Here is a 20,986-nt window from a genome sequence, read left to right on the forward strand (position 1 = left end):
GAAGCCATGGTAGAAGCTGACAAAGCGGTGTAGGACAGAGCTGAAGCTTGTACTCTGTGTGTGTGTGTGTGTGTGTGTGTGTGTGTGTGTGTGTGTTTGTGTGTGTGTGTGTCTAACGTGGCTCTCTAGATGTTGCTGGACTCCAACTCCCATCACCCCCAACTTGCATGGGCTAGTAGCCAAGGATGATGGGAGTTGTAGTCCAGCCACGTGAGGAGGCTCGGAGGTGAGCCACCCCTGCAATAAAGGACGAAGGAGGCGAAATCGGGGTCTCAATCCAAGTCCGCTGGATTCTTTTGCATTGTGCCCTTCAATATTGGGTGCCAGGTGCGAGCAAAGCATAGAAACGGCACAATATTCATCCCCATTTGGGTTGGCTGGCAACAGTTATGTTAAAGGTAAAGGTAAAGGGACCCGTGACCATTAGGTCCAGTCGTGGCTGACTCTGGGGTTGCAGCGCTCATCTTGCTTTATTGGCCGAGGGAGCCGGCGTACAGCTTCCGGTCATGTGGCCAGCATGACTAACCCACCTCTGGCGAAACCAGAGCAGCACACGGAAACGCCGTTTACCTTCCCGCTGGAGCAGTACCTATTTATCTACTTGCACTTTGACGTGCTTTTGAACTGCTAGGTTGGCACGAGCAACGGGAGCTCACCCCGTCGCGGGGATTCGAACCGCTGACCTTCTGATTGGCAAGTCCTAGGCTCTGTGGTTTAACCCACAGTGCCACCCGCATCCCTAACAACTACGTTACAAAGGCTTATTTCATTTAAAAACAGTTGGTACCAGATCTTAAGTCATAAATGTCATCGGTGTGCATCAGCAGAGCAGGACTTCAGCGTCGTTGTTTGTGGAGGCAACTATCCTGGTCTCCAGACCTAAATTATTTTCAGCAATGCATGCGCAGTTCTGATGCACTTTCTTAACATGAAATATGTCGTGTGGAATGAGAGGAATTGAGAACCTACAGTGCTGTTCTTTCAACGAGTTGGGGAAGCAAAACCTTCTGATTCTCTCCCACCCCCTTTAAAAAAATGCTTTCCAACCCCCCCCCTTCTTGATTCAGTGTCGTTTGAGGCTGGCATGTACCAAGTGTTCGCTGCGTTCTGCATGCTGCTTCCGACCTGTCAGCAGCTGTTAAGGCTGTGACAGCGAGATAAAAGGCGATGTTCTGAAGTCTGAAGGTTTCTCGAAACCACATCCCAGGCTCTCACAATTCTTGTTTTCAATGTTCGGAAGTAGAATTGAGCAGAGCTCGCACACGGCTCTGAGTTGCACATGAGTGGCAGATCTGCTTTGTGGGCATCGGCTGAGGTTCTTGGCTTCTCGGGTCCATCTTTCGGCGCAGAAGATGGCTTGGAAAGTTAGGCTGCCTCTCGCTGTTTGGGGCACACGCTCTGGTCGCCAGTTGCAACCGTCATGCGCCGTGGGTCCCAGCACTCCGTGACACGATGTTCGTGACAATATCGGGTAAAGTGAAATCCCTCCCATTTTCCAATATTTGTGTGTGAGTGCGTGTGTGTGAGAGAGAAGTAATTTGAACAAAAAAATAGTGCCATGCTTTTCGTTCTGAAAAAACGAAACCAATGTTTGTGTGTGTTTCAGTAACTGGGGCATGACTCTGTTTTCCCCCTCTGGTTGTGGTGCTCAACAGGAGAGTGCTCTTGTGTTGTGGCTTCCAGCTGCAATTAAGGCTCTTTTCAAGCATCCTTTTTGCTTTTGCTGAATATGCGCTGTGCCTCTGCACTTTATGTTTAAGAGCAGGAAATCTTGGACTCGGAGCCTCTTATTGTCCCTCCGTTTTAAAAATAACTACCCTCCTTATCTAGCGAAGGATGCCTCCGGCAATAGCAGGAATGCATTCCCTCGGTTTGAGTCATAGCGAAATAGCATGGAGGGAAAGAGAAAGGAGATGTTGACAAGGAGACCCTGGATGGCGAAGCTTTAAATTCAGCTCTTGCACAGGAGAATTGGCAATACGGCTTTGGATGGGATTTACGTTTTTCTCCTCCAGTGAGAGCCGCTTTCCGAGCATCTGTTGACGTATTCTGCCTTGGACGAAGGAAGCTTTATATAACCCACTTGAGCTGGGGCACTTCCGTTGCTCCTTTCATTCTTTGCACCCCGGAAAGTAGAAGTTCGGTGCTGCAGCAGCACATTTTGGCGACCCTGCTGCTGCCGTTTCCCCAAATCATTTGGCAAACCTGGGTTATTACAGGTGTGTACATTTCCTTGAGAGCATCTGGCCCGAGGAGGAACTCACTTTTCAATCAGCTGCTTCACCTGTTCCCACCAAAAGCTTAAGCCCACCATTTCCCAACTGAACATTAAAGGTAAAGGGTAAAGGGACCCCTGACCATTAGGTCCACTCGTGGCCGACTCTGGGGTTGCGGCGCTCATCTCGCTTTATTGGCCGAGGGAGCTGGCGTACAGCTTCCGGGTCATGTGGCCAGCATGACTAAGCCGCTTCAGGCGAACTACAGCAGCGCATGGAAACACCATTTAGCTTCCCGCTGGAGCGGTATCTATTTATCTACTTGCACTTTGAGGTGCTTTCGAACTGCTAGGTTGGCAGGAGCAGGGACCGAGCAACAGGAGCTCGCCCCGTCACGGGGATTCGAACCGCCAACCTTCCGATTGGCAGGTCCTAGGCTCTGTGGTTTAACCCACAGCGCCACCCGTGTCCCTGTGATGCAATGGGGATTGTACAAAAAGAACTGAATATTAGTAATTATTTTGGCCCTGTTTTGTGGATCAGATCCTAACAGATAACATATCTTTGGACCAGTTCCTATTTCTAATGCCCTGCAAAGATTTGGTTTATCTTTTACAAATATAAGAATCCAGAATCTGGATGCATGCAGATGCACGCACATCAGTCTCTACTTCTGTTTTCTTCTTCGGTCTGAACTCTGCTGCCCGAAGGATACAAAGTTCAAGCTTGCAAAGCTTTTAGTGGGCTATGTAAGCAATTTATTTTTATCTTACAACTGAAATATAAGGGCCTTTTGATTTTGTTAGCTTGGTTCATAATACCGAAAGCAGAAAGGTATTTTGTCACTTCTAAAGAGGAATGAATGGTATTATGACTAGTGATAGAAAAAGGAATTAGGTCTTGTTTGCATTTGGATGCAAATCTAATTAATCCGTGTGTCCTGAAGCGGTATGTGAAACAAAATGCAACTATTCAAAATCTGCACTTCTGTAACCATAAAAAATGTGCATATTATGGGAATGTGTGCTTAAGAACGCATATATTAGTGAGAAAAACATAGGAAGATGCACTGTGTTAGGGGAAATCACTTGCAAAATCTGCACGTTGGGCAAAACTGCAAAGGAAAATATGCGTGTTAGGATTAATGGATGCTAAAGCACTGAGGAATCACTGGGAGGATTTTAAATAAAACATTCAGAAAGCGACGCTGAAATGAGGCAAACAGAACCTGTGTCTGAAAAATGAGAAACGAAAATGGACAGAGCCACTCTATAAACATTTGTGAGCGAGGTTGCGCTTCTGAGAAAGTGGACTCCGGTCAACAGAAACGTTTGCCGTAATAAATTTATTGTGCCTTTTAAGATGCCTCAAGACTCTTGACTGGTTTGGCAGCTGTAGACCAGCAGAGCTACCTCTCTGGAAATTGGGGGAAAGCAAAGTTCTCTTCTGGGGTGAGATGCAGTTGCGCAGCTAGATAAGGAATATACAGACAGCTTTGACACTGGTAATCATGTTGTGCGGATGCATGATTATCGTCTTCCAAAGCAACTACTCTATTCCGAACTTAAAAATGGAAAGCGTAATGCTGGTGGTCACCAAAAGAGGTTTAAAGACTCTCTCAAGGAAAATCTAAAAAAAATGTTGTATAAACACAGACAACTGGGAAACACTGGCTTGCGAGCCCTCCAGTTGGAGAACAGCCTTTACCAAAGGTGTCATGGGCTTTGAAGATACTCGAACTCAGAATGCAAGGAAGAAATGTGTTAAGAGGAAGGCACACTTGGCAAATCCACACCGTGATCAACTCCCGCCTGGAAACCAATGTCCCCACTGTGGAAGGACGTGTGGATCCAGAATTGGCCTCCACGGTCACTTACGGACTCACTGTTAAGACCGTGTTCATGGAAGACAATCTTACTCAGCTACGAGTGATCACCAAAGAGGAATAAATGCAGACAGCATATGCAAGAACATTAAACCCCACATCGTATCTGAAACCCTCTTGCGGTCAAAGCTCTCCAATACAAACACCCATGCGGAATAGTTGCGATAGAGCTGGAAGCATCTTTGCCCACCTGCTATGCCAAAAAGCTCTGTGTACTAGCAGACGGTAGTGGCTGCTGGGGCACACGGCGTAATAAAATTTGGCCGGAGACGTGATGTTCTGCTAGGCTAATGACCTGTGAAAATATGGAAGAGGGGCTCCGGTAGTTGTTAAGTGCTGCAACAGAGAAGGAAACCAAGGATGGGTACGGAAAGCAAGGCTGGAGCCGAGAGATTCTTGTTGCTGCTGATTGACTCCGCAGATCCCGTTCTGCAGCATTCCCCCGACAGTTGAATGGGACCCGTCCCCTGCGGTTCCAGCACCCAGGAGGTGGCTCCAGCCCTGGGGATGTGCCATGGGGTGAGGGCGTGTGGAAAGGGCTTCCTGATAAACCGGGGCCTTCGGCTTCGGAGCCGAGTTCACAATTTTGCCATGCGACGGTGGGAAAATAGCTGTGGGGGCTCCAACGCGGAGTGTCTGCTCTGAGTTCTTCCAAGAACAGCTTGTTTAGGCCTTGAGTCTTTCCAAGGGGACTGGAGGCAGCAGGAAAAGGCAAACAAAACTATAGAAGGGGCTTCCCTCATGGACAAGTAGCAAAGTTTGAGGATTTTTTTTTTTTTTAATTTAGAGGGAAGGCAAGTAAGCAGGTTTATGATAGAGGTGTGTGATGTGGAGAAACTAGATGTCCTGGCTGGAGTCCTGTATTTATCCCTGTTTTGCTTTTTAAATATTGTGGGTTTGTGCACCGCTTAGAAATTACAAGAATATTAAGCCGTCCAGAAATACCTTTAAATCAAAAAATCTCTTACCTTTAAAGCCAAAATAAAATTGGGGGGAACTTATAACATTAGTTTTTCTAAGACAAGGTGAAAATCCAGTCTATTCCTAGGTAAAGGTAAAGGTAAAGGTAAAGGGACCCCTGACCATTAGGTCCAGTCGTGACCGACTTTGGGGCTGCGGTGCTTATCTCGCTTTATTGGCCGAGGGAGCCACAGTTTCCTTTTTTTCCCCAAGTGAATTTTTATTGTTTTCCTTACATATTCTTTTCCAACAAATTGTAATAGCACCATACATTCCCTTTGACTCTGCCGAGTCACGACCCCCCTCCCTCCCCACAACTGGTATATTTATCCTCTTTCCATCACAAACATCATTCTCAAATTAGTACTATTGTACATTAGAGGTGTTATGTCAATCCTGCTAGTGTCTTGACCTCTTTACAATTCTTCTTTAAATATTCAATAAATTTACTCCAGTTATTTTGGTATCTTTGAGGGAGCCACAGTTTCCGGGTCATGTGGCGAACCAGAGCAGTGCACGAAAACGCTGTTTACCTTCCTGCCAGAGTGGTACCTATTTATCTAATTGAACTTGATGTGCTTTTGAACTGCTAAGTGGGCAGGAGCAGGGACCAAGCAACGGGAGCTCACCCCGTCGCGGGGATTTGAACCGCCGACCTTCTGATCGGCAAGTCCTAGGCTCTGCGGTTTAACCCACAGTGCCACGCGCGTCCCAGTCTATTCCTAGGGAAACACAAAATCCCATATCTAGATTCTTCAGGCAACCCGTTAGGTTTGGATTTTACTGCCTTTTGGACTCATTGGAGTTACTCTAAATATAACAGGGCAGACAGAAGGACAACACACACATATAGAACACAGACAACATTTAACTCTTAACCCTTGGTATTTTCTACAATCGTTAAGAAGATATTGGCAGAACGAGACTGTTGCAGCAGAAGAGGTCAGTTTGTTAAAAAGCACCTTATGAAAAGAAAGTTTTGCATCTCCTCCAAAATGGGAAGCCAGGGAGCTTCCTTGTGAAGACAGTCCTGTAGCTGTGGAAAGTCCTTCCTTGGTACCCGATAATAGAATAGTAAATACAGGAAGAGAGTGCCTTAAAGCATGGACAGAGTGCCTTCTCCCCCTGCACAGATTGACCACAGCCTGTCATTAAGAAGCAGGGGGTCAATGGCCTACCAGCCCACCCATTAATCCTAGCTTGCCAACTCTTGAACTCGCTTCAGCCTTTTGTTACTTTACTGGCAGCGTACAAAGGTAAAGGTAAAGGGACCCCTGACCATTAGGTCCAGTCATGGCCGACTCTGGGGTTGCGGCGCTCATCTCGCTTTACTGGCTGAGGGAGCCGGCGTACAGCTTCCGGGTCATGTGGCCAGCATGACTAAGCCGCTTCTGGCGAACCAGAGCAGCGCACGGAAGCGCCGTTTACCTTTCCGCCGGAGCGGTACCTATTTATCTACTTGCCCTTTGACACGCTTTCAAACTGCTAGGTTGGCAGGAGCTGGGACCGAGCAACGGGAGCTCACCCTGTCGCGGGGATTCGGACCGCCGACTTTCTGATCGGCAAGCCCTAGGCTCTGTGGTTTAACCCACAGCGCCACCCATGTCAGCGGCGTACAAACCATGCCTTTAATTCATATTTTTATAACATAATTCCCCCCTAAGAGTCCTGGGAGCTGGACTTCATGCTTCATAAAGCTACAATTCCCAGCACCCTGAACAAACTACGGATCCCAGGGATCCTTGGGGCCATTTTCTGACAGACTCTTCCTTCCTGGTACTGACTAAAGCTCCGCGTGCCTGGCGTGCATTTAAAGCACCCGCCCTCTAGAATCTAGGGACGTGTAGTTTGCCACTCGCAGAACTACAATTCCTTCACAGACGCCAGCTCCCAGGTTTCTTTGGGTGAAGTCGCATAATGTACTTTAAATACTCGGTGTATATGAAGCCTACATGTGCGCAGGATGAGTCACAGGCTGGGATGAGCTGGAAGACTCAGAAATGCCTGCCAAGCTCATGGGCTCGTGTATCACCTCTTTGTCCTCCTGGCACAAGCGATCTCGTCATTCGCAGTTCCACGCAGAAACACAGTGCTCTGCGAGTGACTCAAGCGGTTGAAACGCCCTGGGATTTCTTGTCTGTAGAGTCGGGGCCCCGCTCTGAATTGTAATGCGTTCTCCTGCAAAGCGTATTTGAGTGTTGGAGAATTCTGTTGGAAACTGAAATGGGAGTGGACGTTGCCTCGGTTTTTACGTTCGTCTTGAGGTCAGGAATGGAAATCACGCAAGCGGATATGGTCACTGGTTTTTTTTAGTCCACGATCACCTCATCAGTAATTACATTGTGTTGTGCATTGTTTCTGACATTTCCATTCTGCTGAAATGCATTGACATCAATTGCAATTACAGTGGACGCTTGGGTGGCGAATGTGATCTGTTCAGGATGTACATTCGCAACCCGCAGTGGTGCGTCTGCACAGTCGCGGGTTGCGATTCGGCACTTCTGTGCATGTACAAAGTGTGATTTAGCGCTTCTGCGCATGCGCGACCACCAAAACCTGGAAATAACCTGTTCTGGTACTTCTGGGTTTTGGCAGCCCGTAACCTGAAAAAACGCAACCTGAAGCATCTGTAACCCAAGGTATGACTGTATTGAAATCTTTTTCAATAGCAAAATAGCAAGATGAATAATGTACATTTTTGCAGAAGCAGAACTGCATAACGATGGAAAGAGCGCCGATTTCAAATTAAAAAGGACGGGACAGAAACTGCTGCCTCCTTGCAACCCAGGTCCTGGATGTGTTAGCAACTTAAGGGCTGTTTAGTAGACAGTGGAGCTGACACGGCAAATCGCTGCAAAATTCTAAGTCATGTTTTTTTGGTGTGTCTTCTTTAGCAAAGCATACAAAGGGAAGCTGAAACACCCTCAGAATGTCTCAAGGGGCTTTGCATATCCCTAGCTGAGAACTGGTTTTCGACGCCACAAATTGCCATGCATTTGCATTGTGCAAAGTGCAGAGAGCATGCCACAAGGCGGTCATGGTACATGCACCCAGCACCATGTGACAGGGCATGGTAGATGTTCCCCGTAATTGCTAAGTGTGACAGCTCTCTGTGACAGCTGTTTTCTAATGGTGCATTCATGTTGAGTTCACTTCCTTAAATAATATAATGAACCTCCTCCAAACCTTGCCCTGTAAACCAAGTGGAACACAGACGCGGCAGATGCAGCATCTGGAATCCGAATGTGAATGTCTTCTTCTGCATTTTTCATGCGCCCAGCTTCTCAGGAAAGCACCTGCAACTAGCTATGTGATCTCCAGGTCTCCCTCGCCAACAGAAGATCTTGCATTTGCAAACCCTCCTGGCCTGTGTTGGGTCATGGAGATGCCCCCAGAGGAAGATTTTGTGCTATCTCTCCTCTCTTAAATAATAATAATAATAATAATAATAATAATAATAATAATAATAATAATAATTTATATCCCCAGCCACTTTGGGCAGCTTCCAACAAAATATTAAAAATACAATAAATCATCAAACATTAAAAACTTCCCTAAACAGGGCTGCCTTCAGACGTCTTCTAAAAGTCAGATAGTTGTTTGTTTCCTTGACATCTGGTGGGAGGGCTTTCCACAGGATGGGTGCCGCTACCGAGAAGGCCCTCTGTCTGGTTCCCTGTAATCTCACATCTTGCAGGGAGGGAACTGCTAGGAAGGCCCTCGGCGCTGGACCTCAGTGTCTGGGCAGAACGATGGGGGTGGAGACGCTCCTTCAGGTATACTGGGCCGAGGCCGTTTAGGGCTTTAAAGGTCAACACCAACACTTTGAATTGTGCTCGGAAACGTACCGGGAGCCAACGTAGGACTTTCAGGACCAGTGTTATATGGTCTTGGTGGCTGCTCCCAGTCACCAGTCTAGCTGCCGCATTCTGGATTAGTTGTAGTTTCCGGGTCACCTTCAAAAGTAGCCCCACATAGAGCGCATTGCAGTAGTCCAAGCGGGAGATAACCAGAGCATCCCAAGCAGACACTGCCTCTTTCTGATCTGCTCCTGTGCTGATGGCGACTGCCAGGGCAGAAAGGGGATTTCTCTGTACATTTCTTAAGGTCACGGTTTTTAGGGCTCGTTCACCACTGCGGCTTACATCTGATCCACCCCGAAGCAGCTGAAACTATTAACCCAGCAAAGCTTTCGTTTGACGTAAGCCCTGCCCTTTAAGCGCCTTTGCGGAAGCCACGGACTGACGCAGGATCGACCAGCCCTCCTCTGTGCTGCTGCTTGCTATCGAATGATTGCTCACTCACTGGGAACGGCATGCACCACGGCAACATCTTGAGAGGTTCTGCACATTCTCGCCCACGCATATGACATTGGGCACACCTAGCTGCTTTCGTGTGTCCCATCTTGGCAGGGGGTTGGACTCGATGGCCCTTGTGGTCTCTTCCAACTCTATGATTCTATGATTGTATCTGCATACCCAGACGCTCTTCCTAGTCCTGGGCCATGGGTTTCACCCTGGCAACACTGCTTCTTGGCACGGCTTTCACCTGCTTCTTGGCAATCTCCCCCATGAAACTCCTTGAAGGGGTTGTGTTTGAAGTTCTTTGAACATGTGCAGAGTAGAGTGTCTTTGGCAGAGCGCCAACACTACCTCCCCTCCAACAGAACTGGGGGTAGGTCTGATTTACAGTGGTGCCCCGCAAGACGAATGCCTCGCAAGACGGAAAACTCGCTAGACGAAAGAGTTTTCCGTTTTGGAGGTGCTTCGCAAAACGAATCTCCTATGGGCTTGCTTCGCAAGACGACAATGTCTTGCGGGTTCCTGCGGGTTTTTTCCCCTCCTCCCCCCCTTTTTCTAAGCTGCTAAGCCGCTTATCAGCTGATCCGATAAGCCGATAAGCCGCTAAAAGCCGCTAAAAGCCGCTAATAGCGCTAATCCGTCAATGGGCTTGCTTCGCAAGACGAAAAAACCGCTAGACGAAGAGAATCACAGAACGGATTCTTTTCGTCTTGCGAGGCACCACTGTACTTGGGGTTTTTCCTCCTTACACAAAGGTGCACCTGTGTTCTGTGAGATTACAGTGGTCCCTCAGGTTATGAACTTAATTCCTCCCGGAGGTCTGTTCGTAACTCAAAACCGTTCTTAACCTGAGGCGCACTTTCGCTAATGGGGCCTCCCGCTGCCACCGTGCCGGCGGCGTGCGATTTCCGTTCTCATCCTGGGGCAAAGTTCTCAACCTGAGGTACTGCTTTCGGGTTAGCGGAGTTTGTAACTTGAAGCGCTCGTAACCTGAGGTACCACTGTACTGTTGAAATTCAGCACTAGGTGTCATTCATTTTTGATGAAAGCAGGAGCTGAATTTGCGGGTGTTCGCTTATTTGTTCCATATCCATAATGCAATCAATTATGCAAATGATGGTACTCTGTTGTTGTTGTTGTTATTTATATCCCGTTTCTCCCCAGACTGGGACTCAAGGTGGCTTACACAAATTAGAACCACAGAGATGAAACACGAAAAGCTTTTTTAAAAAAGAAGTTAAAAAGTAATTTAACGTATTTGATTATGTCCTCACCCCCTTTGCATTGCAGTTCCTCTGCACTGAAATGAATGCTGTGGAATATGACTTATTGACAACATAATTTACCTAGTTCATTCTGTAAATTATGTAACTTACATAATTTGGCCACAGTGGACGGCGAGACAAATAATGTACGTTTTGGTGGAATACCAGCTGCAATGGAATGGAAACAGTGCGGCCTGCGACTTATACAGGGTGGAATGGAAAATGATGCTTTCTTACATCCCAAAGGTGTTAAATAAGAATAAGAATGAAATAATCAATTATTATATTTATATACCACCTTTCTTTCCAAGAAGCTCAAAGTAGTGTACACGGTGTAGTGGTTAAGAGCGGTGGACTCGTAATCTGGTGAATGGGGTTCGCTTCCCTGCTCCTCCACATGCAGCTGCTGGGTGACCTTGGGCCAGTCACACGTCTCTCAGCCCCACTCACCTCACAGAGTGTTTGTTGTGGGGGAGGAAGGGAAAGGAGATTGCTAGCCGGTTTGAGACTCCTTCAGGTAGTGATAAAGTGGGATATCAAGTCCAAACTCTTCTTCTTCTTATATGCTCACAACAGCCCTGTATGTTAGGCTAGGCTGAGAGGCAAGGGCTGGTCTCCAAGGTCTCCCCAGTGAGTGTCATGGGGCTGAGTGGGGATTCGAACCCTGCTCTCCCAGGTCCTATTCCGACACTCTTAACTGCGGCGTTGCAGATTGTGTTCCACTGTTTGTATTGGGAGGTTTTCCTCGTGGGAAAACAGAGCTTGTAAATGCTGACAGATTTCATTCTCCCCTTCTCTCTTAAACACTAACATAGATGTGGCCTCCCTGCTGGGAGAAATCGAGATGTGCGAAAGAAGTTCAAGATGTTCTGGCTTTTGCCCGGGAGGGATACCCTCTCACTGTGAAAAAGGGCCTGCTTCCCACATTAGCTCTTTTAGGGAAGGAGCGTGCAGCCAGCGTTTACTCACAACATAAAAATAAAACAAAACAGCCACCCTCGGCCCTGAATGCATTTTGGCACAAAAGCACCATTAAGGACATTTGTTTGGCGTGTGTGTCCAGCCGGCTGGCCCAGAAACTGCAATCCTGGCTGCCTTTTGGGAAGGCAGATCTAGCCAATAAATTCCAGAATTAGCAGTAAACAGCCCCATTTCCTAGGAAACTCTGGCATGAAGTCGGAGGGGAAATCCCTGCTTGTTTGGCCCCAGCATATCCTCCGCCGCTGTGCTGGACCATGGATGGAAGAGACCATGTTTAACGTTGGAAAAGATGGCGAGCAGGGGACCTCGTCTGCAGGAATGTGCAAGAGCCACATCGTTCGGGGTTGCTGAAAGAAAAGGAGGTGGCGAAGATCTCCAAAAGGACCTCTTTTCAAACTAAGTGGATGGGCAGGAAAACGGCGAATGCAATTCAGTGTAGACAAATGTAAAGTGATAGGGGGCGGGAACCTTAATTTTGCATATATGCAAATGGGTTCTGAACTGGCAGTGATGGACCAGGAATGAGACCTTGGAGATATCTTGATGAACATGTCAACCCCACTGGGAGCAGCTCTGAACAAGGCAAGTTCGGTGCTAGGGATCATTATAAAAGGAACTGTGAATAATGGTGCCAGAATCCTAACGCAGGGATACAAATCTGTAGTGCAACCACATTTGGAATACTGTCTGCAGTTCTGGTCGCCTCACCTGTGCTGGAAACCATAGGAGGAGAGAGGGCTGTTGTGCTCACATCCTGCTTGTGAGCTTCCAACAATGGGCATCTGGTTGTGTTTTTTTAAAAAAGGTAAAGGACCCCCGGATGGATGGTTAAGTCCAGTCAAAGGCGACTATGGGGTTGTGGTGCTCATCTCGCTTTCAGGCCGAGGGAGCCGGCGTTTGTCCACAGACAGCTTTCTGGGTCATGTGGCCAGCATGACTAAACTGCTTCTGGCACAACAGAACACTGTGGCGGAAACCAGAGCGCATGGAAATTCCGTTTACCTTCCCGCCGGAGCGGTACCTATTTATCTACTTGCACTGGTGTGCTTTCGAACTGCTAGGTTGGCAGGAGCTGGGACAGAGCAACGGGAGCTCCGTCGCGGGGATTCGAACCGTCAACCTTCCGATCGGCAAGCCAAAGAGGCTCAGTGGTTTAGACCACAGCGCCACCCGCCTCTGGTTAACCACTGGGCGAACAGGGTGCTGGATGAGATGGGCACCCTTGGGCCTGACCCGTAACACTTGCTGATGACCACATCATGAAAGATGGGTCTATCATTGGGTGATAATTCTTATGGACCAAGTAGAATCTCCATCATTAAAGTAGTGTATCTCTTTGTTGATGGTTGCGGAGAACAAACACATTGACCATCGCCTTCATGCCCACCTTGAAAATTTCCTAGGTGACCTAATGATGCTGCTGAACCCCAACTCCCATCAGTGCCCGCTGAGGTCCAGCACAGAGGGCCTTCTGGCAGTTCCCTCATTGCAAGAAGCAAAGTTACAGGGAACCAGGCAGAGGGTCTTCTTGGTAGTGGCACCCACCCTGTGGAACGCCCTCCCATCAGATGTCAAAGAGATAAACTACATGACATTCAGAAGACATCTGAAGGCAGCCCTGTTCAGGGAAGTTTTTAATGTGTGACATTTTAGTGTATTTTTGGTCTTTGTTGGACGCTGCCCAGAGTGGTTGGGGAAACCCAGCCAGATGTGCGGGGTACAAATAAATAATAATAATAATAATAATAATAATTATTATTATTATTATTATTATTATTATTATTATTATTATTATCCCCAAAACTCTGGGCAATCATCCCCCCAAAAAGTTCAAAGCTCAACAACTCTGGGCCATCTCCCCCCTCCCCATTTTCTTAAATTTGAGTCCTGCAAAATATAGGTAGTCTTGTACGGGGGCATGTTATACACGGAAAAATGCTGTATAATCCTCCTTCTCCTCAGCCAGAGCTAATTGATTTGTGTGACTTGCTTGCTCATTCATTCTCCCTGTACTTTGTCGCTCTCTTGATTGTGCAACCACGAGGAGCTATCCACGGCAGCACTTCTGCAAGGGAGAAAAAGACAGGGCTGCTTGCTGGAGCAGCTGCCTTAACCTTAATTGCCTGCGTTCTGTCACTTACCTGAGGCTGCTAGCTAGGAAAGCAGTAGGAAAGGAACTTTGCTTTCCAAAGCAGCTGGTTTTGCTCTTGCTGTTCTGCGCCTGACTTTGCCTTTGTCTGGTGAAGTGTCAGAGACTCTGGAGACAGGCAGGAATACAGTGGTACCTCGGGTTAAGTACTTAATTCGTTCTGGAGGTCCGTTCTTAACCTGAAACTGTTCTTTTTTTAATTATATGATATTTATTAAAGTTTCAAAGAAAAGATTACATAAATAAAAAGAGAAAAAGAAAAAAGAAAGAAATTTAAAAAAATACAAAATACAGAAAAAAGATAATAAACATTAAAAAAAACACATCAATCTTTCCGTACCTTACATTTCATTTCCTTGCTTCCCTGACCTCCCCACACCTCCCTTTTTTGTATTCCAGTTCTATTAATTGATTCAGCAATTCCTTTCCCTCTTTGTTTTTATCTTAATCCTTTAACTTAATAAATTACGACTTTGGATTTTCATCTGTTAACAATCCATTTTTACATACACCTTAATAACATTGCTGCTAAAACCACTTAACTTCATTCAGACATCATTCTAACATTCATTAATTTTGCAATATTTCTGTAAATAGTCTTTAAATTTCTTCCAATCTTCTTCCACCGACTCTTCTCCCTGGTCTCGGATTCTGCCAGTCATTTCCACCAATTCCATATAGTCCATCACCTTCATCTGCCATTCTTCCAGAGTGGGTAAATCTTGTGTCTTCCAATACTTTGCAATAAGTATTCTTGCTGCTGTTGTAGCATACATAAAAAAAGTTCTGTCCTTCTTTGGCACCAATTGGCCAACCATGCCCAGGAGAAAGGCTTCTGGTTTCTTCAGGAAGGTATATTTATATACCTTTTTCATTTCATTATAGATCATCTCCCAGAAAGCCTTAATCCTTGGGCATGTCCACCAAAGGTGAAAGAATGTACCTTCAGTTTCTTTACATTTCCAACATTTGTTATCGGGCAAATGATAGATTTTTGCAAGCTTGACTGGTGTCATGTACCACCTGTATATCATTTTCATAATATTCTCTCTTAAGGCATTACATGCCGTAAATTTCATACCTGTGGTCCATAACTGTTCCCAGTCAGCCATCATTATGTTATGTCCAACATCTTGTGCCATAACAGATTTCACCGTTTCATCCTGAGTATTCCATTTCAACAGCAAGTTATACATCTTTGACAAAATCTTAGTTTTGGGTTCTAGCAGTTCTGTTTCTAATTTTGATTTTTCCACCTGGAAGCCAATTTTCTTGTAACCTGAAACTGTTCTTAACCTGAAGCACCACTTTAGCTAATGGGGCCTCCTGCTGCCGCCGCGCCGCTGGAGCACGATTTCTGTTCTCATTCCTGAAGCAAAGTTCTTAACCTGAAGCACTATTTCTGGGTTAGCGGAGTCTGTAACCTGAAGCGTATGAAACCTGAAACATATTTAACCCAAGGTACCACTGTACCTGCCCCCTTGCCCTGTCTTTCTATACGGTGTAGAAAGATAAAGTCTCTGAAAAGTACAATAGATAGTCTGCTGCAACGTGGCATTGCCACGCAGATGCATGAAAACAGATTCTAAGATTTTGCACCAGTGAATTTGCTCCCGTGAGCCAGTGGTTGCAATCGCAAATGCACCCGAGTCAGACCAGAAACAAAATGAATTCGAAAGATTTGCTTAAATCGCAGCGCAGGAACAATGAAGATAAACACACCCAGCGATATCTGAAATACAAGGAGAGAAAATAATGCACGAGAAAATAATGCAGAGGACAGCGATTTGTAAAGGGAAAGCATAGTTAGACTAGCAAATAAAGTTTTTTTTTTAATTGTTATTATGCCCTGATTGAAAACCTCCAGAAAAATCCCTTCCATCAGTTCAAACTAGTTAAAAGTTTACTAAACTGCCTTATAGCAGTGTAACCTGAAGATTAAGGAGTGGATTATAGTCTGTGTGGACGAATGAGGAAAGTTGAGAAAGATGAAACGGATGAACAGGAGCCCAAATGGCACAAATCGGAAATTAGTTCAGGAAAAAATCGAGAAGTGTTTAAAATTGAAAAAAGGGAAGCTTAAGGCTCACAAAGGAATAAACAGAAATGTCAGGGGTTCAGGAGCAGAGGCGAGGGCAAGGGAGGAAACAGAGAGCGAGGGGGAGGAGGCAGAAGAAAGGATGAGTGATGACGACGACCCGAGATCTCCGAGTCTTTCCAGTGAATCAGAAGATTCACAAAAAGGAGCACCAGTGGCCAGGGCAAGGGGGGAGACTAGGGGGACACCCCAGGAAGAAAGAGCCAGAGGGGACTCAGAGGGGAGCAGTTGGAGATCGGGACCAACGTCACCGCCAGAGAGTAGGAAAGAGGAAGAGCGCCAGGGAGCAAGCGCTGGCAGCTCGCAACAGGAGGGAGGGCACGAGTCAGGAGTGGCCACACCTTCATCGGGGAGCGAAGTGACGGTTAGACGGAAAGTGGAAGGTTGGGCGCGCGCGCCAAGTTCAAATGCACAGGAAGGTGGCGCAGTAGGCAGCCCGGAAAGGGAGCCAGGTCCTAAAGCCCGGCGCAAGGAGACAGGAGAGTCAGGGGGGTCAGCGTCAGAAGAATCCCGGAAGGAAGAGACCCAGGGGGGCAGAGGGACCCAGAGGAGAACTGTCAGGCGGAAAAGGTGGAGCAGGGCTAGGATATTAAGTTGGTGCGCAAGGGGCGGAGACTCAGACGGAGCTTCGCCGATCTAAGCATAAGACGTAGGGTTGCACGCAGCAGCTCGAGAATGGAGACTGTAACTCAATAAAGACTTTTATTTAACGATCGCTGGCTAGCGTGATCCTCTGTGAGCTAGGATCTGGAAGTAACCCTGACAGTAAGCTCCGTCACTTCAAATTGTGGGCATCCACGGCCTCGCGGAGAGGAGGGAAAGCGGGTGCCTACAAGAGAGCTCACGAACGGCAGACAATATGACAACCGAACAGCAAATAACGGAACTCAGAGAAGCAGTTTCACGACTGAATGCCGAGGCGCTGGCGTCCAGGAAGAGAGAGGAGGAAGCAGCTGCCGCCTACAGGGATCTCCAGGTCAGGTTGGATGTGCTTACGAAGCAAGGGCAACAGACACCCAAATCAGAGGGGATTGGGTTGGGGAGACGCACAGGCGGTCTGGTCTCGCACTTCGATGGGAATTTGCAACAGTACCCCAACTTTAGAGCAGACGTCATGTGTGCACTGCAACTACTGCACAAAGACTTTAGAGATGAACAAGAGAAAGTGGGGTTCATCATGTCCCATTTGCATGGAGACGCAAAAGCATGGCTGCGCAATTTGTGGAGAGATAAGGATCCGGCGCTCCTAAATGCGGACGCCTTTATTAAAGCGATGGATGGCTGTTTTTTATCAAGCATTGACGTGGATCTTGCCCGAAAGGAGGTGCATGGACTAAGGCAAGGGAGGGCCAGCGTAAGGCAGTATCATGCCCGCTTTTTCGCTTTGGTCAGTGCCCTGGAATGGGACAGAGATTCGGCTCCTGTCAGAGACCTTTTTTGGGAGGGCTTGCACAACTCGGTTAAAGATGAGATTGCGAGGGGGGAGAGACCCCGGACCACGCAGGAGATCGTTCAGAGGGCGCTGGCGGTGGGGGTGCGGCTGGAAGAACGTCCGTGGAGCAGGGACGAAGGGCGCAGCGGGCGCGAACCAGCCAGAGGCTCCTCCTTCCTTCCCAGAGAAGCAGCGCGTGCGCAATCCACGCCTCCAACAGGGGGAGGGGTGGAACCGATGGAGGTTGGGAGTGCAAGGGCTCAGTCAGCAGCCAGAGCCCTAGCACCAGCAGCAGTGAAAGCGAAGCCTCCTAGAGGGAACAGGAAGTGTTATATCTGCGAGGATCCAGGGCATATGGCGAAAGAGTGTCCCCGGAGGCTCCACAAGCACACTGCAGCCTCAGCAATGGTGACTGCAGCAACGCAGCACGGAGAACCACAGCAGGGAAACGACGATGTCTGGCTGGAGGAAGAGGCACTGGGGCCCAGCCAGACGTGTCAGTGAAGCAGTCCCCAGAGATTTTACCGCCCATGGACCCCCTCCCGCCCAAGCCAGTAGTGAGGCTCACCGCATCGCTCCAGCTACCCAATGGAATCACCATGGACGTGCCAATCACCGTCGACTCGGGAAGCAATGCAGACTTCATAGGGCAGGACTTTGTCGACCGGCACGCTATACAGTTGCTGCCTGCCACGCTGCCCCTGCAGGTTGTCACGGTGGATGGCAGGGAGCTGTTAGGGGGGCAAGTGGTGAAGCAGACGCCACCTATGGTGCTGCGGCTTGGAAATCACAGGGAAATCATCAGCTTCAACGTCACTCAACTCTCGGACACGCCTATTGTATTGGGCATGAGTTGGCTGGACAAGCACAGCCCGACGCTGGCTTGGTACCAGAGGCAGCTGACCTTCGGCTCTTCCTTTTGTGCTGAACACTGCATCATGCCCCAGCAGGAAGGGGAGCAAGAGGAGTCACAGCTGCTGCTAGGCACGCTGCAAGCGATTCCCCACAAGTACGCAGAATTTTTGGAGGTTTTCTGCGAGAAGGAGGCAGACAAGCTACCCCCCCACAGACCATATGACTGCAAAATTGACCTGCTGCCGGGGGCGGCGCTGCCCAAAGGGAAGCTGTATTCCATGTCTGAAGACGAACTGCAGGAACTCAAAGAGTTCATAGATCATAATTTGAAGCGCGGTTTCATCCGAGAGTCCCAGGCAGCGGGGGGCAGTCCTGTATTCTTTGTGAAGAAGCGAGACACGCCCCAAAAAAGACTCGTAGTGGACTACCGCATTTTGAACAGTGTCACCAAGCCATCGGACTTCCCCATGCCCCGAATCGACGACCTCCTCGCAAAAGTACGCAAGGGCAGCGTGTTCACCAAGTTGGACCTGCGAGGGGCGTACAACCTCATTCGCATGCGGGAAGGAGATGAGTGGAAGACAGCCATGTTCACGCCCCTGGGCACCTACGAATATAGAGTTATGCCTTTTGGATTGCAAAATGGCTCCCACGTTTTTCAAGCTTTCATGCATCACGTGTTGGCGGGGCTCCTCTACAAGACGTGTGTCTGTTTCTTGGATGACATCCTGATCTTTTCGGAATCGCAGCAGGAGCATGACAGACACGTCAGGGAAGTGCTGAGCAGGCTACAGCAACATAGGCTTTACGCCAAGCTGGAGAAGTGCCAGTTCGACGTGACGGAGGTGGATTTCCTGGGCTACAAGTTGTCTGACAAGGGGCTCGCCATGGACAGCGCCAAGGTTCGAGCGGTGTTGGATTGGAAAAGCCCACGCAACCGGAAGGAGGTCCAACGGTTTGTCGGCTTCGCGAACTTCTATCGCAAGTTCATCAAAGGCTTCGCTATGCAGACAGCGGCCATCACGGACACGCTCAGTTCCAAGAAAAAGAAGTTCATCTGGACAGCGCAGGCGGAGCAGTCCTTTCAGGCACTCAAGCGTCTTTTCGCATCGGAGGAACAGCTGCTTCATGTCGACCCCAGCAGGCCGATGAGAGTTGAAACAGACGCCTCGGACAGGGCCGTCGGAGCAGTCCTGCTGCAGAAGGACCCGCAGGGGGTTTGGAGGCCCGGAGCATTTTACTCCAGGAAGCTCAGCAAGTCCGAACAGAACTACACCATCTGGGACAGGGAGTTGCTGGCTATTCATGCAGCGTTCAAAGCATGGAGGCACTTCCTGATTGGAGCCAAGCACACGGTGCAGGTCTGCACAGACCACAAGAATCTGGAGCACTGGCGCACGGCACAGTTCCTGAACCAGAGGCAGATACGTTGGGCTGAGTTCTTTGCGAACTTCGACTTCCGAATAGAGTATGTCCCGGGGGACACCAACATCATGGCGGACGCGCTCTCCCGTAAGCCACAGTATCTGGAGGACGCCACGCCAGCGGCCGCCATGCACATCTTCGCACCAACAGTGTGGGCGTGCGCTGCGGCGACAGTGGACCTGGAGGCGGTGCGACGAGCGTTGCAGAATGACTCCTTCGCGCAAGCAAAGATGGCAGAGATGCAAAGGGGCACGGCAGCGACCGACGGGTTCCAGCTGAGAGATGGATTGCTCATCCGTAAAGGGGCCATCTACGTGCCGGGAGACGAACTTCGCGCCAAGGTACTGCATCAGCTGCACGACGCGCCCACTGCCGGGCACTTTGGCAAGGAGAAGACGGTGGAATTAGTCGCCAGGGATTTCTGGTGGCCCGGAATGAGAGGGGAGGTCGCGGACTACGTGGCGAGGTGCGACACCTGCCAGAGGGCCAAACCAGTGCACAGACCGCCGGCCGGACTGTTGGAACCGCTGCAAACTCCGGTCGAGCCATGGGAGAGAGTCGCCCTGGACTTCGTCACGGATCTGCCCAGCTCGAGGGGCAAGACGGCCGTGCTGGTGGTGGTGGACTTGTTCTCCAAGATGGCACATTTCATCCCGTGTGCGAAGGTGGCCACGGCGGAACAAACCGCCAAACTGTTCATAGACCACGTGTTCAAGGTTCACGGTCTGCCACGGTCTATTCTGTCCGACCGCGGGCGGCAGTTCATCTCGAATTTCTGGCAGAAGCTGATGGGCTTCCTAAACGTCAAGATCAACCTGGCGTCGGCGAGACACCCGCAGACCAACGGGCAAGCGGAGCGGGTCAATGCCATCATGCAGCAGTACCTGAGATGCTATGCGAATCAACAGCCTGCGACGTGGGTGGATTACCTGCCGCTCGCCGAGTTCGCCTACAACAACACGAAGCACGTGTCCACGGGGGTCACGCCGTTCTTCGCCAACAACGGGAGGCACCCCAGAACCTTCCCGGGACTGGAAAGACTGGTGGAGGGGGAGCCGCAGACAGCAGATGCGTTCGCGTCGGAGTTGCAGGAGGTCCACGATCAGCTGCGGCGGCACCTGGAGTTGGCCAAACACGCATACAAGGTGCAGGCAGACAAACACAGAAGGGTTGGCGAAGAGATCCATGTGGGAGACTGGGTCTGGTTAGCAGCCCACGCAGTGCCGGCCAGGTCGTTGGCCAAGAAGAAACTAGGGCATAAGCAACTGGGGCCCTACCAAGTCGAAGAGCAGGTCAACCCGGTGGCCTTCAGGCTGGCGCTTCCGGAGGGTTCCAGAATGCATCCGGTGTTCCACAGATCGGTGCTCACTCCCTACAAGGCACCGCACAGGTTTCAGGAACCAGGAACAGCGCCGAGTC

General features: G+C 49.1%; 2 protein-coding genes across 5 annotated transcripts in view; one reads left to right on the forward strand and one right to left on the reverse strand.

Moving 5' to 3' along the window:
• The window catches only part of LOC309539925 (kyphoscoliosis peptidase-like), a 360,319-nt gene that overhangs the window by 118,310 nt on the left and 221,023 nt on the right, over positions 1 to 20,986 (reverse strand). The window lies entirely within an intron of this gene.
• SLC4A11 (solute carrier family 4 member 11) overlaps positions 1 to 20,986 on the forward strand; it is a 251,928-nt gene that overhangs the window by 37,957 nt on the left and 192,985 nt on the right. Inside the window, exon 1 of one of the 4 annotated variants that reach the window (XM_082236392.1) lies at positions 1,146 to 1,471. The exons of the other annotated variants lie outside the window; for them this stretch is intronic. Within the exon in view, the coding sequence (XP_082092518.1) occupies positions 1,453 to 1,471 (19 nt within the window). The 5' untranslated portion in view covers positions 1,146 to 1,452. Of the gene's footprint in view, positions 1 to 1,145; positions 1,472 to 20,986 lie in introns of those variants that run through there. 4 annotated transcript variants of the gene reach the window in all.

Source organism: Podarcis vaucheri (assembly GCF_965113315.1).
Source record: "Podarcis vaucheri genome assembly, chromosome: 9".
NCBI lineage: Eukaryota > Metazoa > Chordata > Lepidosauria > Squamata > Lacertidae > Podarcis > Podarcis vaucheri.